Here is a 15,692-nt window from a genome sequence, read left to right on the forward strand (position 1 = left end):
TTCTGTAAACTTTACAAACATGCAAAATAATTCTGTATGTTGTCTTTAGAAAAAAAACCCTTGAATAGTAAGAACAGGAAGGTTCCTACCAGCTTCAGAATGGTGGTTACGTTGGAGGAAAGGGGCAGAGGGAGAGAGAATGAGCTGGAGGCAGAGATGGTCTTCAGCGACATCTAGGTACTTTCCTGAAGCGGAGTAACTAGATGTTACTCCGGAGGAGAGAGGAGTCTGGGACAGACACAGCTGGTGGTCATCTTTGTTGACTCTCGCCAGGTACAGGATTGTCAGCTGTATTACTGTCTATAATAATTTCCAAATGCTTGAAATAGTTCATGATTATTATTTTCTTTAGAGTGGGGAAAAAAGGTGGTAGGCAGGGTGAAGTCTGACTCTCAGCATCGTGGCTGCAGGAAAGGGAAGGTGGAGAGAGAGGCCCCAGAGAAGTTGGGAGGGTGGCTGGGACCGGGTCACATAAGCCTTGAAGGCGGTGACTCTAAGTATGAATTTTATTGTAAGTGAGGTGGATGCCTTCTTGAGCTGGTGAGTAACATGATCTAATTTACATTAATAAATGATTCTTCTGGCAGCTTTGAGGAGAATCAGCGGGGAGCTGAGTGAAGGGCATCATGGAGGTTAGTTGGACTCTCTCGTAGGTGTCCGAAGGAGAGCTGGTCACGGCTCAGATCAGAATGGAAGCAGGAAGGAGCGGAGAGGGGCAGTTTCAAAATGTGGTTTGGAGAACTTGCTGAGGGATTAGACATGGGGGCATGGAGAGAGGGAGAAATGAAGGATGGCTTTCTTTTCTTTTCCTTTTTTTTTAAAAATAGGTTTAGGGAGCTGTAATTCACATAGTGTACGGTTCATTCATTTGAAGTGTGCAACTACTGGGTTTTGGTAGGGATGACTTTCTTTTTGGAACCTCAGTGGATGGTGGTTTCAAAGAGTGTAATGGGGAAAATAAGAGGAACAGACGTGAGGGGATTGAACCTGAGGTAAGTTTGAGACACCAGTGAGACATCCAGGGGGTGGGGATGGGTTTCACATGGGAAATTAGATATTCATGCCTAAGGCTTGAGATAAAAATTTGTGAATGAACAAACTGAGAGAGTGGGAATAGATGTGAATATCCAGAGAAAGAGTTAAAGGTAAAGAAGTTGTATGTGGAGGAGGCAAAGGGGCTTCCAATCCAGGTGGATCGAGAGCTCATGCTTTGAGCCACAGCCAAAAAAGAGAAGGAAGAGAGAGAGAGGGGGGGAGGGAGAAATATAAAGTGATCACAGAACTGAAAACAAAGGCCCACAGTGCTCCAGTCTAGAGCAGGCAGAGATGGCCATGAGTTTCAGCTCCTGTAGGGCAATATGAAACAGAAGTGCCCCATGTGAGGTGGAGTGTGAAGCCAGGTTCACTGCTTAAAATGAGAAAACCAAGAGATAGGCAGGAAGACTTCTACTTAAGATGAGCCTCTGGACCAAATCTCCAAAACTAGTGAAGAAATGTAGTGTTAAAAAGACAGCCTTCAAAAACAATGACAAATGAATTCATGCTAATTAAGATAAAAATAGTATTCTGAAAATGAATTTAAAATAACTGTTTAGAGTCTGTATGAGGAGTAGGTTTGACTGTGAGTAACTGAGATTCAAAATAACAGTGGCTCAAGTGAAACAGGAGTTAAAGTTTCCTCTGTGAATATATCTGAACCTAGTGAGGTGGCTCTGCCTCAGCAAGTCCTCAGAGGCCAAGCTTGATCCAGCTAATCACTGGCTCAATGCTTGGATCATGGCCTCATAGTTCAAACTGATAGCTAGAGCTCCAGCCATCTCATCTACATTTCAGGCAGCAGGATGGTAAAAAGGCATATGTCAGCTGTCTATTAAAGAAGTTTTCAGGAAGATGACAACTGACACTTCCACCTACCTTCTTTTGGCCAGAACTTAGCCAGAAGAGAAGCCAAGAAATGTATTCTGTTATTACAGGTAGCCAAGTACTCAGTTATAATCCAGGGATTCTGTTACAGTGGATGTAAGGGATAATATATAACACTCACAGCTTTAGGATCTTCAAAGAAATAAAGTAAGGATAACATCCATTAAGGAAAATAAGATAGTGGGTTTTTGTTTGAATTTAAAACCTCCCCTCTTAGACACCATTAAGAGAGTAAGTAAACAAACCACAGACTAGGAGTAAATATTTATAAGTCGTATGTCTGATAAAAGACTTGTATCCAAAATATATTTTTAAAAACTCAACATACTCAGCAATAAGAAAAAACCCACACAACTTAAAAAAAAATAGCTAAAGATTTGAATAGACATTTCATCAAAGAAGATAGGCAGCTGACAAATGGGTGCATAAAATGATACTCGATATCATTAGTCATCAGAGAAATGCAAATTAAAACCACTGTGTGATACTGCTTCATACCTATCAAATGGCTAAAATGAAAAAGCCTGTTCTTACCAAGTATTGGCAAGGATGTGGACCAACTGGAAATTCCACACACTGCTGGTGGGAATGTAAAATGGTGCAATCACTTTGGAAAACAGTTTAGCAGTTTCTTAAAAATTAGGCATATTCTTACCACGTGTCCCAACAATTCCACTACTAGGTATTTGCCCACGAGCAATGAAAGCACATGTGTCTATACAAAGATTTGTTACTGATGTCATTTAGCAGCTTTACTTGCAATACCCAAAAACTAGACATAACCCAAATGTCTATCAATAAGTAGATTAAGAAATAAACAGTAGTGCATGCAAACAATGGAATACTGCTCACCAACACAAAGAAATGAACTCTGATACACACGTTCATAGGAACAAATCTCAAAATAATGTGCTGAGTGAAAGAAGGGAGATATACCTTCCATTTGATCCCATTTATATAAAATTCTGGAAAATGCAAAGTAATTTAAGTGACAGAAAGTAGCTCACTGGTTGCCTATGGACTGGGGATGGGAGACATGAAGAGAGGCAGGAGGGAGGGGTTACAGGGGGTGTAAAGAAGCCCTTGGGAGTGATGGCTATGTTTGTTATCTTGATTGTGGTAATGAGTGTATACATTTGTCAAAACTTATCAAATGGTATATTATTGGTCAATTATACTTCAGTAAAGCTGTTAAACGGAAAAAGAAGGAACACAACATTATGAAATAAAAAGAGGCAGAATAAGAAAAGATGGGTATGAAAAAGAACCAACTGAAAATTCTGGGAATGAAAAATATTCATTGCATGAAGAGTAGTCATTAAAAAAAGGAAGGAGACAGAGAAAGGAAGAACCTCAATAAATGGATATACTCTGAACTGGACACAGTCAAAGAGAGAATTAGTGAATTGGAAGAGAATTCTGAGAAATTTTCTGAGAGCATCACCTAGAAAGATGAGGGAAAAATATGAAGGAGTAGTTAAAAGATATGGAGAATAGATTGGGCTACTCCCATATATGTTTAATAGGAATTCTGCAAGAAGAGACTGGAGAAAATAACTGAGAAGCTGCACTCAAAAGCATAACAGCTTAGAATTTTCCAGAATTGAAAAAGAGATGTAAGTCTTCATCAAGTAATGTGCTCATCTAGTAATGCGGAGAATTTTGGAAAGTAAGTCTCCACTTCAAAACCACACAGTGAAACTGCAGAAAATTAAGAATAAAGGGGAAGTCTTAAAATTTATTATAAACAGAATATCCATGAAAGAACGGAGTAACAGTAGGTTGTTTAAGAGCTTATGGCAGCCTTTTAGACAGTCTTCAAAGTGCTAGGAAAAAATAAACTTCATTTGTGTAGAATTCCATATCCAGCTGAACTCTGATTCAAGAGTGATGATGAAATAAAGACAGTTTTACAGAAGATGAAGGGGCCCAGCCCAGGCCCTGAGGCTCGTGATCATTTAGGAACTGGGGAGAGGAGGAGCCCTCTGTAGTCGCATATGCCCAGTTCACCCAGTGCCAGCTTCCATCTCCCACAGAAACCAGAGAGAGCGAGAGGAAGGGCTGGATTTCACTGCTGTTTCTGCAACATGATGCTGTTGGAGATGCTGCTTGTGGGCCATGTTGCTGGGTGTTCCATCAAGACAGAGAAGGGGGATGGGACTCCTGCCACAGCATGGGTGTCAGTCCTGCAGCAGTGGGAGTGTCACAGCAGGAGGGCACATGGAAGGTTCTGTGTGGTAGCCCTGGGCCCCAGTCTAGGGAGGAGCCCAGGGGCAGCAGATCCCCCTCTAGGATAGCCCATCTAGACTCTCTCTCTGTCTTCCAGATTGTGGACAAGAACAACCGCTACAAGTCCATAGATGGCTCAGACGAGACTAAAGCCAACTGGATGAGGTGAGTCCTGCTCTATGCTGATTTCCCGGGAGCCTTGCCCAAACTCTGGAAAGGAGGCTGAGGGAGCGTGTTGGGGCTGTAGAGTCTCCAGTGGTGGAGGCCCCTGAAGGCCTTGGACTGCTCTTTGCGGGGTTTCAGATGTGTCTCGTTCTGGGGAACTGACCCTCTAGCTCCTCCAGGCTTCCATCAGGAGGCGCTAGAGGAGGCCAGTGGCCAGACCGGTCAGTTCCGTTACAGGGACACAGTTGTCAGTGTGTCTGGAGGCCACAGGCCCCAGGTTCCTGGCAGCGTTCCCTCGTGGAGGTGGGGGGTGTCCCCGCCCCAGGACTGTGACATGTCTCACGGGCAGACTCTGGCTGGAGTGGTGCAGGAATCATCACAGTGCAGCCCCTAGCCGTTGTTTAAAAGGCCTCTGTCCTCCATGGAAGAGGACACTTCCAGCACAGTCTTCAGCTCAGTTTTTGATCACTTAGTGGTTTTACCCTGGTCCAGTGTTTGGGGCAAGAGTTTGTGCCAGAGATTGATCCTTCAAGGCACGCCAGAGAGCCCAGCGTCGCCCACAGGCAGTTGAGCTGAGCCCAGGACCAAGGGCTCTCCTTTTGGGTCTCCGCTGCTGGCCCGTGCCAGGGTACCATGGGCAGTGTGGGAGGTCGGGCTTGCTTTCATGCCTCCTTGGTGGACTCGCTCTGGGACTCAGGACCCGGGACGTGGATTGGAATCTGGATTGGGAGGGAAGGGAGGCCTCGGATGGCTGGACCAGGGGGCACAACTGCACCATGGATCGGTCCCTCTGTCGGTGTTTGTATGGTTCTGTGCCCTTTGGGGCTGGGGCTGGGGCTGGGGGGTGGAGGAGAGATTGTGCTTGGAGGGAGGGCAGTTAGGGACTTCCTAAGAGGGAGTTTGCTGGATTTAAATCCTAAGAATTTTCAAGCAAATAAGGAGAAATTGGTTTGAGGTAGGGGGGCCGTGGGGAGCCCTCCTGACCCCGTCGCTGGGGCCCCTGCCCACGTGTGCTTCCACCTGATTGAGGCCTGCTGATGGGCGGGCTGCAGCTTGCACTCTCCAGAGCACTTAAGGATTCATCCTCTTATTTGTCGGGGAGGCTATTCTCATTGCTACTTAGATTCAGAAGCGGAGGTACCGAGGGACAGGCAGGCCCCAGCCTGTGGTGCAGGAGCAGGCACCCACTCTCCCAGCCCCCTTTCACATCATCAGGTCAGCCATACCTGAAAGTGGCTCTAAGAAGGCGGATGGACACTTCTAACTGCCGTCGTCTTCTCCCCCATCTCTGGGTGCAGGTCAGTTTAGCATAAGCAATTCACCACCCATTACTGAGTGTCTGTGGCAAGTCGGAGCCTGTAATGGGTGCCCTAGATGGATGGGCTCAGCCCTCTCCTCCTGGCTTTCCCAGGACTCACACCTTCCGCCATGGAAATTGCTTTTTCTAATACAGCTGTCTGATGGAGGCATAGACAGTGTGCTGCGAGGGCCCAGATGAAGCAGGCAGAGGCCTTTGAGCTGGGCCTTCAAAGGGGCCAGGATTTCATCTGAGGGCATTGTGAGCAAAGGCTCAGATGCAAGAAGCGGGCACCAGGTGTCCAGCAGGCGGTCAGATGGGCTGCGTGGCCCAGGCCTCAGCCTGTGGCTCTGGGCTGGCTTTAGGCAAAGGAGGGTGTGTTTGAGTGCAGTCGGGGTCATTCCTTTCTGCGCTGTCGCTTTCAAGGCTCCAGAGGCTTTGGCCAGTAGAGCTGATCTGTCCCACTCTTCTACCCATCTCCAGCCTTTCAGCCTGCAGACAAGGCTTTACCACAACCCCAAAGAAGGGGATTCATCATCTGTACTAACTGAGTAATCATCTGGTTCCCCAGCGATTCTGACTTAATCGGGCTGGGACTGAGCCCAGGGCTTTGGTAATTTCTGAAGCTTTCCATAGTGATTCTATGCGCCTCTGGTGTTGAGAACCACGGCTCTGTACTGATCTTCATGCTACAGTGGTAAATCGAGGCCCAGAGCGGGGCAATGTCTTATTCAAGATCATACGGTCAGTGGCAGAATGAGGACTGGAAACCATCACTGGACATCTGGGCCAGTGTTCTTTCTGTTCGTGCACAAGGAACCAGGCAGAACATGGCTTCCTGGGCCTCGTATGGGGTGGGTTCTGCTACCTCTGCCTTGCTGGCCTGGGATCTATCCTATTCCTGCTCCCAGCCCCGTTCTCATCCAAGACGGCCCCCGGATAGTCACAGCTGGTGGACTCGCATCTTATTAGAGAATCCAGGAAGAGGATGGGGGTGGTTCGTTGCCAGGGAGATGCCCCTCTGGTGGTAGTTGGAGCGAGGGGAAAGCCATTTCATCCTGGGAACCCTCCTTCCCCTGTAATGTACAGCTTCCATTTGTACAGCTCCTTCTAATTTGCAGACACTTTCACTTGCACTGTTACCGGTCTTGCTGATGATTGAATGGAGTTGGTCAGTTTCTTTAAAACATAAGTGGCTGGCTGGGAATAGAATTTGGGCACCCACCTGATGAGTGCTGACTTGATGGCAGTGCGATGCTAGGTGCTCTGTGTTCATGACCTTGGTGGCCCACAACCAGGGGCTCTTTTGTCCCCTGGAGGCATTTGGCAGCACCTTGGGAAATTTTTGGTTGTCACAACTCTGCGAGTGGATGCTACTGGTGTCTATCAAGCAGAAGCCGGGATGCTGATAAAAATCCTACATTGTCCACGATGCCTCCTCCCTCACCAACAAAGAATTTTCCAGCACCCAGTGCCAATAGTGGCCAGATTAAGTCCGGCATGAACTCCTGGCAACCCTGGGAGGTGGCACTTGAATCATCATTCTCGTTTATAGAGGTGGAAACAGGGTTTGCACAGGAAATTCAGCCTCTAATCCCAGGCGTGTCTGAGTGCAAGACCCAGGCCCCTGCCGCTGACTTGGCCAGATAATAGAGCCGAGGCCTTCTCCTGCCTCCTGGGCTGCGGTGTTCTGGGTGGGTGGGGTGGGAAGGTGAGGGCTGAAGGATCTTTGTGCTCCGGCCTCTTGCTGTGGTTTCAGCAGCAGCCAGAGGAGGGACTCGGGCTCTAGTTTTCCCTCCATACCCCAGGTTTCTCTCTTGTGGGAATCTTTGGGACCTTTGGCGTGAGTTAAAGGGTGGACAGAACCACAGTGTGGAGACGCTGAGCTGCGGAGCCAGAGCAGGCTCCCTGTCAGAGGGGTAAGGGCTGTGCTGGGCCCGTGCCCAGGGCCCTGGCTGCTCGGAGCAGATGGAAGCCAAGGTCATTCCTGGTCTCCATCAAAGTGGAACTTGTCTCCCGATGGGTGCTCATGGGCCCCTCACATTCTTCTACTCATGAGCTGCCAAAAAGCCACAGCAGCCCACCCCCAAAGGAGCTGCTACCCGCCAGGGCTCCAGTCGGAGGACACACACCCAGAGGTAGGGACTTGGGAGGCTGGCAAGGGGAAGAGAGCCACGGGACAGAACAAGCTTTCTGTGACCACGCCCTAGTCACGGGTGGCACCAGCGAGGCCACGCACCACGGAAGCCCACTCTAAATAGTCTCTTTGTTTAAAGAGTCTCCCTCCAGGCTGCTGGGCTCTCTGGCCCTATGTAAATATCCCTTTATAGAGGCAGTGGCCTCATCCTAACCCCAGTAAGGGTCCTTTTTTCCTGTTTAGGGCTTTAAGCTTTTACATTGCTGTGCTTTTCCCTCCTTAGTAACAGCCCCCGAGGTTGGTGTGGTTGTGGTTCCGGATGGGGAGAGTGGGGCAGAGGCGAGGCAGGGCCTGAAACCGAAGGCGTCCGGCTCCGTCCAGCGCTCCCACCGCGTACGCCGCGTCTCCTCCCGCCCTCCAAGGAGTAGTGGAAGGGACCTGTCAGTAGGAGGAGGGTGTGGTGATGGTGAGCGGACGAGGGCGCCCAGGTGCCTCCTGGCTCCCCAGCTGGGGGCCGGCAATTAGGAAGGAGGAGGCCCACCGCGTTGACGGTCATTTACCCAATTGTGCTTTGTGGGATATTCAACCCAAGGAACGTGGCGCCCCTGGCCGAGCGTAAGAGGAAGCCCAAGTTCTCCAAGGAGGAGCTGGACATTCTGGTCACGGAGGTGACCCACCACGAAGCGGTTCTCTTTGGGAGGGAGACCATGCGACTGTCCCATGCCGACAGGGACAAGATTTGGGAAGGCATAGCTCGGAAAATCACCTCCGTCAGCCAGGTCCCCCGCTCCGTCAAGGACATTAAGCACAGATGGGATGACATGAAACGGAGGACCAAGGACAAGCTGGCCTTCATGCAGCAGTCCCTGTCTGGCCTAGGGACTGGGGGCCGGGCCCCCACCATCATGCTCACTGCCCATGAGAGGGCCATCGAGTCGGCGCTGCTCACAGCCCGCTCCGGGCACGGCTTCCCCAGGGCAGAACTGGATGGCACCGACAGCCCTTCGACCAGCTGTGAGTACTGTCCGTCTCCCATCCCCAGCCTCCTCCTGCCTGTTCCCCACCCACTCCACTGTGATTTCGCCTGCACCTTCCTTGTCTCTCTCTCCTGTCCCTCTCTGCCCCACCCATCTTTCCATCCTTCCCTCCTTCTCCCACTTCTGTTCTCTCTACTGTTCTCCCTTGGTTCATTCTAAAGTATTTCCTGAATGCTGTGCCAGGAATTGTGCTGGGAGACGGGAAGGCAGAGTTGTGTGTAAAACCTACCTCAGCCCTGCTCTTGGGAAATCCCTTAGATTTGTGAGAATAAACACCTTTAATTAAATCATTGCAAGGAAATTTGTAAAGAAGGAACGAAGGACAGATACAAGAGGTTCTGAGAGCAGGGCTGACTTCGTGAGCTCACGAGAGCCCTAAACTGGGCTAGCTGCTCTGCCATTGCCTTCCTGAAACTCATACTTGTTTTTTTTTTTTTTTTAATTTACTAGGTTTTTTTTTTAGGTTTATTTATTTATTTATTTATTTATTTATTTAACAGAGGTACTGAGGATTGAACTCAGGACCTCGTGCATACTAAGCAAGCACTCAACCACTGAGCTACACCCTACCCCCCATGCTAATTTTTGAACAAGGTGCCTGATTTGCATGCTGCATTCAGCCCTGCAAATTATGTAGCTGCCCTTTCTGAGAGCAGGAGTGGTGGGCTGGCTCTCCACCTGGGCTGGGAAGGCTTGCAGGAGTGACTGTTGAACTGAGACGAAGGATGAGTAAGAGTTAAGCAGGCCGGTGCGCGTGGGGCGCAGCGCAGGGGAGGAGAGGGCCTCGCAGGCCAGAACAGCATGTACGCGGCCCCGCATCAGGAAGGCGCTTGGCACGTTCCAGGAACAGAGAGGAGCCAGGGAAGCCCCGTGCAGCCGGCGAGGGGGAGGGGGTGTGAGAGGAAGCCAGCCAAGTCCGAGGCCCCGAAAGCTTAGTTCTTTCTCTGTCTGTCTATTCCTAGTGTCTTTATTTCTGTGTTATTTCCACACTCCCCTCTTCGGTGCCAAGCTGCCTCTTTCTGCCCATCCTAAGGCTCTCTCTAAGATCCCTCTCTCTGTGCTCACGGGGCCCCCTCCCTGTGGCCTTCTCCACCTCTCTCCTCCCTCAGCACTCGTCTCCCTTTTCGCCTCTGTGTCTCAGGACGAGCTCTGACCCAGACACTGGGGTGCAATCTCCTGGCCTAGACGGGCTCCTTTGGGGCTGTAGTTCTTGTCGGGGCTCCCTAGAAAGGGGAACACTCAAGGCCCTTCCGTGCTGGGGCTGCACCCCCTTCAGCTCCGCCTCTGCACACACCTGCCCCCCACCCTCAGCCCACAATCCTAGCTGGAGGCTGTCTGGCTTCTGAGGGACCAGCAAGGTTGGAGGACTCAAAGGAAGCCAGCCAGGCTAGCCCTGGGAAGGTGGCTCACGAAGACCCAGCCTTCCATTCCCAGGCCCCTGGGCTGCAGGGATCTTGCTAATGTCCTGTCTGGCTGGGGCTCCTGACAGGTGGCCATTCAAAGTCAGATTTTTTAGGACTGGGAGGGAAGGAGGAGACCCTGTAGTCTGACTTCCTTGTTGTCCAGGTGAGGCTGCTAAGCCCCAGAAAACAGAGCTGGTCTCAGAGCTAGATTCAGAATCAGGACTTGAACCTGGGTCTGCCAGCTCTCTGTGAATCAGTGTTTTCCCAAGTTTCAGGAAGATGCTACCCAATTATGAGAAAAAGGGGACCAGCACCCAGGGGAGTCTCTTCTCTAAATTCTGTCCTGCTCACCCCTCTGTCTCCCAGAGACCGAAGGTAATGAGGCTACCAAATGTGATCTTGGCTGAGCAGGGGGCCCAGGACCCCTCCACTGCAGGCTGGGCCAGCCTTCCTTTTCCCAGCTGTTACAGCACTTGGACTGGGGCTCCGTGGAGTGAGGCCCTGGAAGGGAGGCAGCACATAACCTCAGCCTGCCCAGCTCCTTCCAGCCCTGCCCTTCCAGAATGGTGTCCACCAAGTAGGGGGGCTCAAGGCACTAAGCTCTCTTACTGTGTTGGCCCGAGTGAGACCCCAGGACGCAGCTCAGGGCGAGATCAATCTGTCTTCTCCTCACCCCCAGCCCTCTCCTCCATTTCCCCTACCCCCTGCATCATCTCCTCCAGGGTAATCCTGAATTCAGCCTCCCAGGTACAGGCAGGGAGGTGTGCCTGTCAGGAGGGTCAGCCTGTATATTTTTTACTCCCACCATGGGAATCAGCTCGCAACCTTGACCATGAGAGCGCCGCGGAGACCCGCGTGTGCAGGGCTGGGCCCCTCCTTGTGACTGGCCACGAGCAGCAGTCTGTCTGATGGTCTCTGTGTGCCATCCGGTGCTCCCAGGTAGAAGGGATGTGTCTGCCCTGGTAGCTCGCCTTGGGGTGCTGAGGGGGACGTCAGGGCTGGTGGCCCAGGTAGATCTGCTCTGCACCCTCTGGACTTGTCCTTTCCGTCGCCATCCCTTGCCTCCCTTCTCTAGTCTCCCGGCAGTGACTTAAAGTTGTAGATTTCAGTAAGGCCACAAGGTGGCCCCAAGCAACTCCGAAATGGCCTCGCGAAGGCTGAAACTCAGAGCAGCCAAGAGCATCATAGGACCTTTTGGCAGGTGTGGCTCTTTGAGCTTTGCCCAGTGCCTTCCCGTCTGTCCTCCTGTGCCATCCTCTTAACAACCCTGCTGGGTGGGCAAGTGGTCAGGAGGTAGACAGAACAGTTGTTAACCTTTGCTTTGCAGAAACTGAGCTGCAGAGAGAGGAAGTGAGCAGTTAGGTTGACATGCCATCACTGGGACTGGGGTCCTGGTAGAATGTTGCTGTTCTTGTGAAAGGAAGGTGACCTGGGGGACCTCGTCACACTTGCCCATTTCTGCAAAGATGCCTGGCCTGAGCAGCTCAGGGATTTAGGCAGTAGGTGCTTCTCCGTGGTTGGGAGGGGGAGGGGGAGCTGTGCTGAACTAGGCTGAGGGGCAGCAGGATGGGGGATGCTAGGTAACTTTGGTGGGTGCATCCAAGCCCAAGGGTGCCTTTTTTTCCTGGTTGTAATCATTTGCCCTTCTTTGTTTTTTATCCTCCAAGATGATGAAGATGAGGAGATGCCCGGGCCCTCGAGGCAGCCACTGCGGGTGCCCCTGCAGCAATCGCCGGAGGAAGAGGTCTGCCTGGCCAGGCCCACCCTGCTCCGCTCCTCCTCCTCCTCCGACCAGTCTGAGACAGTGGGCCCCAAGCCCGAGGCCCTGCCCCGGCCCTCGCCCCAGGCCCAGGCCGCCTGCAGGACCCCTCGGCCTCACGCCAGCCCGCCCAGCACGGGCCTTGACTGGCAGCTCCTCCACGCCCACGCCCAGCAGACTGAGGTGTTTCAGCAGTTCTGCCAGGAGCTGGTGACCGTGCACCGGGACATGGCAAACAGCATGCACGTCATCGGCCAGGCCGTGGCTGAGCTGACCAGCCGCGTCAGCCAGATGTGCCAGACGCTGTCAGAGATCCGGGATGGGGTTCAGGCATCTCAGCGGGGGCCAGATGGAGCAGCCCCCACGGGCTCTACCCGTCCGGCCGAGGCCTCCCCAGCCGAGCCCCCGGAGGCTCCCCCAGCGCCAGCCCCCGCACGGACTACCAGGTCTCGGAAGAGAAAGCACAATTTCTAAGCCAGCCAGTCTGCACTGGAGGAAGAGAGATGGATTGAGACAGGGGCCAGTCTCTTGTGTCCAAGATCGATGACCCTTGCAGGGAATTGGGGGGACGGTCACCTCCTCACCAAGTACAGGTCGGCTGTCCAGGGCTCTAACAGAGCACGTATTCAGCCCTACTCCCTCATCTTTGGCAGGTGCTCAAGATGCAGGAAGAGCTACCTGCTTGATGCTTGCTTGGCCTGGATGGTCAGCCTCCTCTTGGTCTGCACCCCATGGCAGCTGGCCTTGCAGGGAAGAGGGTATTTAAGAGTGGGGAGCATCTGAACGGAATCCAGCTTTCCATCCTCAGGGCTGCTGCATCAGCCTCCCAGACCCTGATTCTGCTGCTATCAAAGGGGGTGAGGCCTGAGGTTGGCCAAGCAGAGCTCGGCCCTTCCAGGAGGGGTCTGTCCTCCCCTCTGAGCCCCAGGGGGTGGTGCCCCCGCCTTGGCCCTCCGCTTGCCCGCGCGTGCGCGTGTGCTCAGCAGTGCTCAGCTGCAGTGCTTGCCTTTTGTGGAGCAGGGAGAAGAATGGGGTGGCGTTGGAGGAAGGGGGTGGCTACCTGGCGTTCTAAGAGCACTTTATGCTTCTCCCTGCACTCGCAGATGTGTGATCTCAGTGGGTCCTCAGCACAGCCGGAGAGGCAGCCAAGTCCGGTATTAGTATCATCATTATTACCATCATCATCTGCATTTCATAGATGACAAATGAAGCAGCAGTCAGTTGAGGGGGCCAGGACTGGAAGCCAGGTCTGTGGATTTTTCCAGCTCCCCATCAGAGGCTAGATCTGGACTTGCGGGGTGGGGAGCGGGGCGGGTGTTGCTCCTTGCCTGCCCCTGCCCAGCTCTCCCCGGTGTGAGTGGGAGGCAACAGCAGCATTTACGAGGTGAGTGCATCCCCTCAGCAACACCCTGGCACTAACACTGACAGCCAGTGGCTGGAGAGAAGCAGGACCCGAGTCTCAGGATTCAGAAGGTGTCCCCTCCTCTGGCTTCTAAAAGAACCCAGAGTCCAGCAGGGCTCCTGTCCTGTTCCAGGTCCCAGCATGCCTTGCCTCTGCTTGCTTGGGCTGCATATGCATTGGCTACAAATGTCTCGAGGCTTCAGGTTTGGTTCTGGAGTGTGGGGAGGGAGCCGGGTTCTTAGAGTAAGGGAGGGAGGTGGCGGGTGGCAGATAAAGGCTTAGCTCTGATGTGGGTGCAGCTTAGCTCTGTGTCCTCTTTGCTCCCTGGCCTGAGGCTGACCCTGGCAGAAACTCTCATCCTCTGACCCCCCCACCCTTTCACACCTGCCCCCCGAGAGCCATAGCTGGGGCTGGGAGGACTGCTATGCCCAGTGCCTGCCGTGGCCGCTCCTGGAGTGCTGCTTCTAACCCCAGCCCAAGCTTTGCCCTGTGTAGGGAGAATGGAGGGCGACTGCCATGTCCCTGTGTCCTTGGCTCCTTCTCCCCATTCTGTGGTTCTTCAGGGGTTCCTGCTCCCCCAAACTGAACACTCCCCTGTCCGACAGCCCGATGGCTTGACTATTGCCTGGCATTGCCCTGCCTTCTGATGCTGGAATCAAAGATTGCCTTCCCAAGTATTTTGTTAAGATGGCAATAAAAAGAAATTGATCTCACACTTGGAACACACCCGGTCTCCAGGATCTTTCTTTGGTGTGTATTCTCTTTCTTCGCTTCCTGTGAAAACCTCAAGGCCCCCAGAGCAGGGGTTAGATGCCCAAGGAAAAGTGTGCTGGCAAGAGGGGCTCCAGTGCCCCTGGCATTTCCCGGATCTCATAAGCTCTCAGATGCCCTGTATCAGCAGCATTCTCGCCCTTAGACAAAAGGAGAGGAACTGATGGGCTGAGGGAGACAGAGCATCCCCACTTAAAATTGTTCAGCTGTATTTAATTTCTCTGCATGTCAGAAGTGAGATGTTGCTCAATGAATCTTACCTTTTGTTCCCTAAAATTATGTTAGGGATCCTGGAAAAACTCAACATTTCTGGCAGGAGATACCCAAAGGGTCAGGGGCTGTCTGTTTGCCAGTGTACCTCAGGAACCAGCCACCCTAAGACATTAAATTTTTTTGGTCACCTTCCCACTGATCTGGGTAGCTGACTGTCACAGGTAAGACCCTGCCCACCTAGATCTGAGGCTTCTCAAAGTAATTGAAGGGGCTTCCTCTGTCTCCCCTTGGGAGTGTCCTCATCAGGAAAGGGACTACCTCCCCCCCAACCCCGGCCCCAACCCAATCATTGCCCTGGCTTACTTCCAGTCACAGGGAGCGGTTCTTCCAGGCAGGAAATACTCAGGTCCTGACCAGGAATCCATCCACTTTCTGCAAGATTCCAGCCTGCCTTGGTCTCTTGGAATCCAGGTCATCCTCTGCCATTTTGGGCCAAAAAGCATGGTCATGGAAATCAAGATAATCCGATCTCACGCAAAGATGCAAAGATGCTGTGAAACCGGGCCTGGGGTCTTTCCCACCAAGATCAAGGTACTAAACAGTGACTGGCTGGCCTCTCCCTCTGGTCCTGGGGAGGGATGGGGCCAAGTTGGAAGCAAAGGGGACAGAGAGATGAAGAGTCTTGTCAACTTCAGATGGAACAGATTTCAGTTTCTTTTTCTTGACTCTAGTGGGGATTGCGGGGGCTAGCATGTCAAAACAGGCAGGTGAAACTGGGGCCAGTGAGTGGAAATGAATGGGTAGCCAATTTCAGCTTAAGATGGGGACGTCTCTCCTAAGAGTCCGAGGCCTCCAGCCATGCCAAGAGCTGGCTGGATGGCATTCTCTTAAGAGTCTGAGTGACCACCTAATGGGTGGTTGCATGACCCAAAGACCCTCCCAGCTCAGAGCCAGCTCAAATGCATGTGAGAATGTAGAACTCAGCCTCTTCTTGGTCAGTCTTTTCCCTCAGTGACTGGGGCAACTTCCTTTCCATCAGAGCCACAGCCACTGAGCAGGAGTGTCTGAGCCTGGCCTTCGTCTCTCCCCTCCAACAGAATGGGTGCCCCATGGGTTATTTCCTCTTGTGTTGGAACTGATAGTCGTTTCCTGACCCAGCTAGAAAATATGGTACGCTTGATAAGACACAGTGTGTGAGGTCTGAAAAATGTTGTCTTAGTGCTTATCTATCCAGTACCCCAAGTCAATGAAGAGTTTGGAATAAAAACAATCCATTATCATCATAAAAGTTTCAGTCCAGAACCACTCCACCACCATCACTTCTACCCACCCCTTGATTGCTTCAGAGGTTCCCAA

The 15,692-nt window shown here is 52.1% G+C and overlaps 1 protein-coding gene across 2 annotated transcripts in view; it reads left to right on the forward strand.

Moving 5' to 3' along the window:
• PRDM11 (PR/SET domain 11) overlaps nucleotides 1-15,692 on the forward strand; it is an 85,626-nt gene that overhangs the window by 51,858 nt on the left and 18,076 nt on the right. The window contains exons 5-7 of one of the 2 annotated variants that reach the window (XM_072969841.1): nucleotides 4,250-4,317; nucleotides 8,344-8,765; nucleotides 11,859-14,078. In XM_072969841.1, coding sequence (XP_072825942.1) covers nucleotides 4,250-4,317; nucleotides 8,344-8,765; nucleotides 11,859-12,424 — 1,056 coding nt within the window. In that variant the 3' untranslated portion in view covers nucleotides 12,425-14,078. Of the gene's footprint in view, nucleotides 1-4,249; nucleotides 4,318-8,343; nucleotides 8,766-11,858; nucleotides 14,079-15,692 lie in introns of those variants that run through there. The other variant, XM_072969840.1, reaches the window with a different exon arrangement.

Source organism: Vicugna pacos, chromosome 10, assembly GCF_048564905.1.
Source record: "Vicugna pacos chromosome 10, VicPac4, whole genome shotgun sequence".
Taxonomy (NCBI): domain Eukaryota; kingdom Metazoa; phylum Chordata; class Mammalia; order Artiodactyla; family Camelidae; genus Vicugna; species Vicugna pacos.